The sequence below is a fragment of the Sinocyclocheilus rhinocerous genome, unplaced genomic scaffold, assembly GCF_001515625.1.
Source record: "Sinocyclocheilus rhinocerous isolate Xijiao unplaced genomic scaffold, SAMN03320098_v1.1 scaffold295, whole genome shotgun sequence".
Lineage (NCBI taxonomy): Eukaryota > Metazoa > Chordata > Actinopteri > Cypriniformes > Cyprinidae > Sinocyclocheilus > Sinocyclocheilus rhinocerous.
In genome coordinates, this window is record NW_015647035.1 from 201,564 (window position 1) to 212,528 (window position 10,965).

Sequence of the window (10,965 nt, forward strand, 5' to 3'; positions counted from 1 at the left end):
GTGCAGCTTCATATGTACAGTATGTCATAAGACATGTTGTTGTTGTTTTTTTGGACATCTTTGCCATTTATTCGCATTTTACTGTGTGCCAAATGTACTGTTCTCAAAGGATGTGAATGTGCATTGTTTGGTTTGTAACCTATTAAATAAGATGTCAGAAATGAACCAAACTGTTTGAAGTCTCCAAATTCATAGTACTGTAGCTGAGACAAAGTGTTTTAAAAATCTAAGTGCATACTCTGTATTTGTACAGAATGCTGGAGAAGACAGTAGTGGTTGCTTCTGATAGGCTATAATTAAACAGTAAACAAATATGCATAAATGAACTGTAGAGGACATAATGGGAAAAGCAAATAGTTAAGCATGAGAGAAATTAGAGGGTAAACTTCGGTCAAAAATAAGGGTCATCATGACCAAAACAAAGAGTGAAGGATTAGTCCTGTCACATGTGACCTTCTACTCTAGATGGAGGCTATAGATGTCCAAGGACATGAGGAAATGCATAAGCTTGTCAGTTTGGGAATGCTCAGAACTTTCTGTAAGTTGAATAATCTGAGTGCAATAGTTCTAACTGCAGTGAAAGTTGTATTGTGCTGTATTTTGAGAATAAATGACTGATTGAGGATAGGACAAACATAGTTGTTTACACACACACAATGGGAAAATATAATAGTCTTTTTAAATATATATAAAATGAGCAGGGAAACATCAAGTCGTCTGTGAATTGAGAGCAGATCGTCCTAGATGGTACATTTAAAATCTACAAACTACATACACTACCAGTCAAAAGTTTAGGGTTAGTCCTTAGAAAAGAAAAGAATACTTTAATTCAACAAAGCTGCATTCAACTGATCAAAAGTGACAGTAAAACATTTATAATGTTACAAACGCTTTCCATTTCAAATAAATACTGTTCTTTTAAACTGTCATCAAAGAATACAAAAAAAAAAGTGTCATGATTTCCACATTATTAATCATGAAAAACTTTTCAACACTTACAATAATAAGAACCATTGTTAATAACTGAGCACCAAATCAGCATATTAGAATGATTTATGAAGGATCATGTGACACTGAAGACTGGAATAATGACTGCTTAAAATTCTATTTTAAAATGTATTAAAACAGACAACAGTTATTTTAAACTGTAATACTATTTCACAAATACAGTTTTTTTATTTTATTTATGTATTTATTTACTTATTTATTTATGTGTGTGAGCATAATAGACTTCGTTCAAAAATTGAAAAAAAATCGTAATTCTTCCAAATGTTTGACGGTAGTGTATTTATGCATATGCATATATTATCTATAACCTTGTTCCGCTTAGATTCACTTTCAGGCTGGAACAGACATATTTTGCATATTTTCGCCCCAAATGAAAGTCTGGAGCGATGTGTTGACTCGACGCTAGTTGCTGAAAGTCAGAGCCAGTCTGTAGACTGATATCTGCAGATATTTTTACTGTCTTTATGTTTGCGATCCCAGAGACACTAAAAACAATCATTTAAAAATGAACCTATTATTATTTTCTATTCTAATTATTTTAATATGTTCCTCTGACCCAGTGAAAGCTTTCCATTTCAAATAAATACTGTTCTTTTAAACTGTCATCAAAGAATACAAAAAAAAAGTGTCATGATTTCCACATTATTAATCATGAAAAACTTTTCAACACTTACAATAATAAGAACCATTATTAATAACTGAGCACCAAATCAGCATATTAGAATGATTTATGAAGGATCATGTGACACTGAAGACTGGAAAAATGACTGCTTAAAATTCTATTTTAAAATGTATTAAAACAGACAACAGTTATTTTAAACTGTAATAATATTTCACAAACACTGTTTTTTTATTTTATTTATGTATTTATTTACTTATTTATTTATGTGTGTGGGCATAATAGACTTCATTCAAAAACTGAAAAAAATCGTAATTCTTCCAAATGTTTGACGGTAGTGTATTTATGCATATGCATATATTATCTTTAACCTTGTTCTGCTCAGATTCACTTTCAGGCTGGAACAGACATATTTTGCATATTTTCGCCCCAAATGAAAGTCTGGGGCGATGTGTTGACTCGACGCTAGTTGCTGAAAGTCAGAGCCAGTCTGTAGACTGATATCTGCAGATATTTGTACTGTCTTTATGTTTGCGATCCCAGAGACACTAAAAACAATCATTTAAAAATGAACCTATTATTATTTTCTATTCTAATTATTTTAATATGTTCCTCTGACCCAGTGAAAACACATTAAAAAAGCTACATGTGTTTGTCAAAAATATGAGTTTTAGTTTTAAGTTAAGTTGAGTTTAGTTTAAGTTTTAAAATAGTGATGCTGTTACATTAAGGGTCAAAATACAGAAAAATACTATAAAACAATTTTTCTTCTCAGGAAAGCCATACATTGTCCTAAATAACTAATGTAACAATGATTCTTAAATTATTAAATGTGCCCCTCATCCCTGAATGTTTTTCATTAGCCTTTTAGTTTACTTGTCCACACAGTCCTGCTCCAGAGAGACATGCCATCTCGCAGAGTTTATAGTTACAATTATGCTGTTGTCATTTTCAACTAAATCACGATACTTAACTGATTAAAATGAGTTTGATGCTAGCTTTTGGAAAAGGTAGAGCTGCAGGAGCAAAGCACATAATGCAGAATGTCCTGACGGTGGGCGGTTCCCAATGGCGGCTCCAGCCAATCAGAGAGCTGTAATTGATTGCTCAGCTGTCAAGCGCCCTTCAGTGTGGCGCCGCGGTCTGTGAACTTCACTGACCGCAAAACAAGCGAGAAACTCCCTCACCGCGCTCGGATTTTACAAAAGTGGGAGACTGTACGATCCTTGGCAGTGTTCTGAGACTGTACAGTCACTTTTGCCCTGCGGGTGGACTTTACTGCATTTTCACGATCAATTGTGCGCACTTTTCTGTTATTTAAGGCGAGCGTTTTTGGTGGTTTGGAGCGCGTCCTGTTTGCACAGAGATCGGACTGCGAGGGGACAGAGAGATGACAGCTGAGAAAGAGAAGAAGAGGTGAGTTCAGCGGGCTGTTGTGAGTTGTAAACACTGCAGCTGTTGCGCGCAGGTCGGGTTTGTGGAGCTGCAGCAACAAGTGAATCTCTGTGTGAAACTCAAACGCGCTGCTGCAGCTCAAAGCCGGAGACACTCGCTGTTTAACGTTGCTTCACTGCGCACAACGACAAGAAAGAAAGAAAGTGTCGTTAGATTTTTTTTATTGTTTTCATGTTAAGTCTGAGGATGTTGCTTCTTGTTAATATTATGCACGCTACTTTAAATTCGAAAACATTTAACGAATCAAGTAATAGGTGCAAGCTTTCATAGTAGGCCTAATAATAATTTGTAGTAAAGTGAGAGAACGTCATTACATTTTATTTTAATTATTTATATTTATATTTTATTTATTTTTAAATAAATAAATATAGTCCTGTGCTGAAATCTGCTGAATGTGACTCTTTAAAATGCAATAGAATTCTGTAGAAAATATTCAGTATTTTATTATATATGTGACTGCTTTTATTATTAGTAGTAGTAGTAGTAGTAGTAGTATCTGAAATTATTAATAGCACTATATTGTTAAAAAAAAAAATTTAAACAAAATTTAGGTTTTTCCCAATTTAACTTTGAGTCAAACCAAAAATTATTAGTAGTAGTAGTAGTAGTATCTGAAATTATTAATAGCACTATATTGTTAAAAAAAAAAATTAAAACAAAATTTAGGTTTTTCCCAATTTAACTTTGAGTCAAACCAAAAATTATTCAGACACCAGATATAATTTTTGATATTTTTTTACTAGTGGGTGCAGGAGACTATAGTTAATTTATGTAAGTAAGGATATCAAAATAAAGTAAACTGTAACATGTTATAACCAAAAATTATTCAGACACTTTGACCTGACCATGTTTTGCTGACATTATCAAGATGAATTTGTTCTGACAGTTTAACTCTGAATTCTTGTCATATTTTATTACCATTTTCTAAACTATAGCAAATAAACTGTGATAATGTGTGAAATGTTGAAGGTGTCTGAATACATTTTGGTTTGACTGTAATTCGTGTCATGTCTACTCAGTTTTTTGAGTTTTAATTAAATTGTCTTTATCACTAACTCAGAGTGGTTGAAACTGCAGTTTGTGACTTTGGCACGACTTTGATTTTTGAGGGAGCAATTTTTAAGGTAGCACCACATTTAAGGTTATTTAAAGGTTAACGCTATAGTGGGTTAAAGTTAATTACAGTGAACAAGATATAGATAGTTTTTAGTGAAGCATATACTTATTAGACAGCATGAAAATGAGCTGTACATTGTCATGCTTTTGTGGAAACATCATGCATATCTGTGAAGATTAAAGACCACCAGACCAGAGTGCTAATGAGAGAATAATAGAGAATGTGTTTGTGTGCGTGTGTAACGGCTCTGAGAACGCCTTGAAGTCTGCTTCATCCTCGTGACAGTTCTTCCCTAACAAGCTTTCTGCCTATTATATGATGAATCTCAGAGTGGCAGAACATAACCAAACATTGCTACTAAACTCAAATGAAGAGAATGCATCTCTACAGGAGCGGGACTGATTCAGAAAGGGTGCAAAACCTTTAACCTCAAGACACAAGACTGTGATCCTGCCTGGCACTGATCACAGACTGTGAGACAAGTAAGACAAAACACAAGGGGCCAAGAAGAGATGTGTTTATGTGTATAGGTGTGTGTATGTATGTATTTGTTTGTCTGTCTAAACTGAACCCATATGTTTTGGTGGTTTACTGTTGGTAGGAGAGCGATTAGATCAACCCTGACATGTTTTATATATATTTTGGCATGTTTGTATTCATGCATGTTGTGTAAGATAGCCAGAGTCCCCTTTCTTGGCCCCATGTGTATATCATGAGTTTTAGTAGAATATAGTGATGCACTGAAATGATTTTTTACAGAAACACCAAAACTGTTTTCATTTAGCTGAAAACCAAAACTGAAAATAGTGTTTATTTACTAATCAATCAATCACATTTATTCAATAATAAACACTCTAATAAAAACTAGGGCTGCACGATAAATCGCATGCGATATTTAACGTGCATCTTGTCAGTAAAGCCATTCTGTAATCAGCGGTAAAAGATTTACTGCTGATTAAAGAACCGGCTTTACTGACAAGATGCGCGTTAAATATCGCATGCGATTTATCGTGCAGCCCTAATAAAAACAATGTGCCATTAGAGAAGTGTTTATTTAATATCACCATTTCAGTCAATAATTTTGGTCCCCCAAAACTGTTCAAATCGGTTCAGTTGCCGAAAAGTTGGTGCGTCACTTATATGGTTTATTAGAACTGCAATTATGTGCTGTTTGTAACTACAAGACATAACAGAATTAAGCAAGCCTCTAATGAAGTCATTGGTAAAATAATCATCAAGGCTTTGACTGAGCATTAAGCATTTGTGTGCTTGTCAGTAGGACTGAATTGATTGCTGTAGCGTTATAATTCATGCTGGGTGGCTTTTTGATAGTCGTTCCGGGCACTTTTTGCTCATCATTTGTCTTAGTTCTCCATTACGTCACCCTGAATCATCAGGCTTTGTCTGCGGTTCATTCTGTGCCTGAGTTAGAAAACGGTGCTGTGGCTCATTTACGAAGAGAAAGGCTGTGTTTTTTTGATGGGGCTCTGTTAACTCCCTCAGGTTGAGAGCTGGCCATTAGCCTGATCTAACTTGTGCACTGTTTCAGAGCATTGTTCTGTGCTCTGCTGCAAAATAACCGCTTATCTGCACCTAGTTACCTAACCTGAGATTGGAGTCTAAGAGCCAGATTTATTAAACAGGGCTAATTAGTAATTGCCCTAATAGCCCTAATTTTTTACTGCATGTCTTTAGTAAAACCTGACCAATAGAGGGAGTTCCTGGCATAAGCTGTTAGTAAATCTGTCCCTAAAACTCTTCTTTCAAAAAAGAAAGTTGCTGATCTTGGTATTGACAACTCAGTGTTGTCATGAATGTTGCAAAAACAAGTCATTTCCAACCCAGGCTCATTGGGAAAATGTGTCTATGACGACATTTCTGCAAAATAATGTACCACCTACACTAAACTCCACCTTAAACTTGCTAGTGTGAGCAAAAGCAAACATAAAATAAAATAAAAATAAACACTTATTTGCTGAAGTAACCATGTCATTTTAGCTTGCTTCTATCCTGACTCATGTTTCACGGGACTCGTACACGCGCGCTTTGCATCAGTGCTGTACCAGGTGAGCTACCAAGCAAGTTTACAACATTGGAAATGCCGTATAGATCTGATTATGTGATGCAAACATCAAAATATATTTGTTTACAAATCATTCACTGTAGTAAATGTGTTTTAAGGTTATAACTTTATATTGTGCAAGAAGCTGAGTCTTTATTATCTGCCCTTGTCATCATAATTTGTATAAAAGGGAATAAAAGTTGTGTTTTACTTCCACTAGTGTTCAGTTCTGTGGAAACTACATGTATTAGTACGTTTTTGGAGTTTCGCTGAAGTGTAGATAGAGGCAAATTTTTCCAAGAGCCTCAAAAGTTGGTTGTGTTCCATCACTTAGCTACAGCTTCTGTCAGCCTCTGGGCATCGCTTGAGCGTTTTGCAAGAATTTTAGCTTGTACTATGTGAGCATTCTAAATGAATTCATCTTAGAAATTTGGTGTTTATAACATCCTTTGTGAATGCAAAATGCTTGCAATTCTCATAAAACCAAATATATTTAGCCGTTACAGGTAGGGTTGTTAAAAGTACCGGCTTCGCTACCAGTCGGTACTGAAATGTAAAAAATGTGACGATACCAGCATTTCCCGCTGACAACCCTGGTTAGCATAATAGGCCTTTTTCACGGTCCGCGTTCGAAAACCGGAAGCTTCGAGTAGTTGTGTAAAATAACTTCCGCTGTAGCCTGCATGAATGGCAATGCCCATAGCACGGGGTTGTTGTGATTTATTACTGAGCAATTCATCACAGATGTTTCATCAAAACATGTTAACCACAGTTTTCAAACATTAATCGGGTATGACGAATTAAGGGAAATACTGTAATAATGTTAGCATTGCTTTTGTGCACTTACTTTACGTTCCGATAGGCTACAATCGTCATATTAGATTAAATTGGAGTTGTTAAAATATATTCATATTTTTCATCCCAGAGTTATTAAAAAATAACTGGTTTTACCATCTTAAACGTGACATATCCTCCGGGTTTGAGCGCAGTGATTGAATAGCATTATACTGTAGATAAAATTGGAGATGAATCATAGTAAACACTGTGCAATAATAAAAACAACAATATATATATTATATATAAATATTCCGAGTATTTCTCCAGCAGTAACGAGCAGCCTGCGGGCAGATTCTCTCATCAGTTATCTCATGACTGTCGCGACACCGACAACGCTTACAAACGACTCGCTTACATAATGTTTCACATTAAAATGGAAGATCACACATATGGTAGGGTATCGTCTAATTTTAAATAGATTCTTTTAACTGAGAATCTGCACGGCTGCTTATTGCTGGATAAATACTAATGTTTGAAAACTGTGGTTAACATGTTTTGATGAAACATCTACAGTATAATGAATTGTTCATTAATAAATCACAACAATCCCATGCTATGGGCATTGCCATTCATGCAGGCTACAGCGGAAGTTATTTTACACAACTACTCGAAGCTTCCGGTTTTCGAACGCGGACCGTGAAAAAGGCCTATAAACAAATGGCTCACAAATAAACTAAGACACACTTGACACTCTTCCTGCTGTCACCAAATACATCAGCTTAAGTCATACCACATTCAAAAATGTGGGATTTTTTTTTTAAACAATTGGTATGTTTTTGAATAAAGTCTCTTATGCTGAACAAGGCTGCATTTATTTGATATAAAATACAGTAAAAGCTATTCTGTGAAATGTTATTGCAATCTACAAAAACAGTTTTCCATTTTAATATATTGTAAAATGTAATTCATTCCTGTGAAGCAAAGCTGGTTTTTCAGCATCATTACTCCAGTCTTCAGTGTCACGTGATCCTTCAGAAATCATTCTAATAAGATGATTTGTTGCTCAAGAAACATTTCTTATTATTATCAGTGTTGTTGTGCTGCGATAATAAACTATTTTTGTGGAAACATGATGCATTTTTGTTTGAGATTTTTGTTAGAAAGTTCATAAGAACAGAATTTATTTGAGCAATTTGAAGTTGAATGCACTTTTTATTTTTATGCATCCGTGCGAATAAAAGTATTCCTTAAAAAATAAAAACATAAATATTTCTGTTTATATTGTATCATTATTTATAGATAGATAGATAGATAGATAGATAGATTTTACTGTATTCATGCTCTTTTTTTTGAGTACATTGCCATGATTGTAGCCAACAATATTTAAAATACCAAAATGATGGTTCTTCTGAAAATCAACTTTTAGGGCCTTTCAAGAGCATTTATATTGACATATTTATCAGATATCATCAAAAGACTGCAAGATTTACTGTATGCTTTCTATCTTTTCCTCTCTGTCATTTGTAGGTATCAGCGAAGGGCATTTGAGTAGGACTGATGTGGGCATTTAAGACCTTAGTTTTCGTAGGAGAATCCAAGATATGAGACTGGTGAAGAAATTCAAAGAGCCTCCCATGCAGCTGTAGGACTTGTCTAAACAGAAATGTGCAGTTTATTGTGACAGGATCTCTAGAGAGGGTTTGAATGGAGACTTCATCGTTCCACCCTCGGCTAACGGCAGGGGTGCGAGGCACTGCTCTCAGTCTGGGAGCTTATTTTCTCCTTCTCTTTTTCTTGTTTTTCTCCTTCTTACTCCAATCACTCTGCTTGACTCTGATTCCGTATCTCTCCCATCTTCTCTTTCTTAAGGCATACTGATCTTCTTTACCAGTGTTTTTCCACTCTTTAGCTCCTCCAGACCACTGTCTCCTGATGCTTCCTGTTAGCCAACCCCGTTCTTCCTCCTGCTGCATACTTCACGGTCACATCAATTTATAACATCAGCTGCTTCCAGATGAACTTTACTCTCATTACCCTTATTTGGTCCCCATCACTTAACTACGTCATCGACAATCACAGTAAATTTTGGCCCCGATTTCCTATAGTTGTGTAGAATTCCTGAAAATTAGATCTACGAGTAAGCATGAGTGTGACGGAAATGGAGCGTCATCGGAATGATCCTAATTCATTGTGTAGCAAGTGTTAGTTCTCATTTAGCCTGATATTTTTATGTGTATAAATTGGATATCAAGCAATATTGCTTTTAAAATCTGTTTATATTTTCAGAGGAAGCATCATTTCTTTTGGTTACAATGGCAATGTAGTCAAGAATACACCACAAGAAAAATGGAAGACGTAAAAAGCAGTCAAAATTTGACAATACAGCACATTGTGATAATATTTATCTACATATATTTTCGTTAAAGCATTTCAATACATGAACAATGTGAGGCTTTTTGGGGCTTATTTTTGAGTTATGATGCAAATGAGTTTGAAACTGTTTAAACTAAACGAATCAAAATTGAAAATATTGGAAATATTATAATTTATACATATATTTTTGTAATTATAACTTATTTAGATTTAGAACTATACAGATTATTGAAGTGTATAATAATAATAATAATGATGTATTATTATTATTATTATTATTATTATTATAATACACTTAAATTGTGTATGTCCAATAACAAATATGCATAGAAATATGCAATACTTTTTATTTTAATTTTTTTATTTGCTTTAAACGCTATGAGTAATCATTAGCAACAATAAAAACATAATGCATAAATATTATTTATGTATTAACATAAATATTATATTTTTATTTATTTATATCCATTTATTTTTTTGTTTTGTAATCTAAATATTTTCATAATATAGTGTTGTACAAGAGTGGTACTAAAAAATAAAAAATTAGGTGCTCCAGAAAGGTGGATCTGTGCGAAAGGTGAAGCGACAAAATTCCACACCCAGGCACTTGCATAGATTTTTGTATTTAAAAAGGCTTTTTAAAGACTATATATTTTCAACTTCAAGCTTAAAATTATGCATATTGGATGCTATTTTTAGAAATCCACCAAATGATGTAATTTGTTAAATATGAATATGAAAATGTATTTGAATCTTGAAAACGGATGAATATTGGTAATTCTGAATCCTCTGGACTTCATCAGAGTTATGTCCAGCCTGCAGCTTTGCCGTCAGGATCATAGACTCCATCCATTTCTCTGATCTTTCCTCTCCTGTTTGAGAGGGCTGTGTCGGCGATAGTTGTGTGGTTGAGTTTGAGAACGTTCTGTTCCAAAGGATCAGAGATTAACCACATTGTTCATTGCACTGTTTGTGTTTAGCAAGATGCCAGGACGACAGGAAAACCGACTGTAAGCAAGCTTTGGTGTTTGTGATCAGAATGAGTGGTCAGGCACGGGTCTGAACCGCTGCACCTGCACTGCACTTCTCCTCTCTGCTGCTGCATTATACATTAACAAAGTCAGTCCACCATGGACTTGAGGTGAATTTACATGTGGCCGGACACATGGTTTTTATATTGTTAATGTGTTTACAACACATACTGTGCTTGGAGGGGGTATTATGTATCTCTATTGATGTGAACTGAATTGAAAAAGACAGCAAAATGCAATCCATCATCCAAATAATTACTCAACCTCATGTCATTTCAAATTTTGAAGTCCAAGCTTCTTGTTTCCATACATAAAAAATTGGCGTCACATTGTCTTCAATGATGTAGTTACAAACAAGATCTGAATGTGCACAAGTGTGAATGTGAGCCGAGAGCAGGCAGAACAAAAACTTCTCTTTGGTTCAACTAAATCAGAATTTAAAAACTCAAAACCATCACCAAAAAAAAAAAAAAAAAAAAAAAATTTCCTCTGAACATACAGAATATTAGGAACAGTAAAATTG

General features: G+C 34.6%; 1 protein-coding gene across 3 annotated transcripts in view; it reads left to right on the plus strand.

Annotated features, from left to right (window-relative positions):
- The first annotated feature begins 2,767 nt into the window (after positions 1-2,767).
- Positions 2,768-10,965, plus strand: part of LOC107708405 (endothelial PAS domain-containing protein 1-like) — a 40,778-nt gene continuing 32,580 nt past the window's right edge. For 2 of the 3 annotated variants that reach the window (XM_016512606.1, XM_016512607.1), the window contains exon 1: positions 2,768-3,043. In XM_016512606.1, the coding sequence (XP_016368092.1) occupies positions 3,018-3,043 (26 nt within the window). In that variant the 5' untranslated portion in view covers positions 2,768-3,017. The remainder of the gene's footprint in view (positions 3,044-10,965) is intronic. The other variant, XM_016512608.1, reaches the window with a different exon arrangement.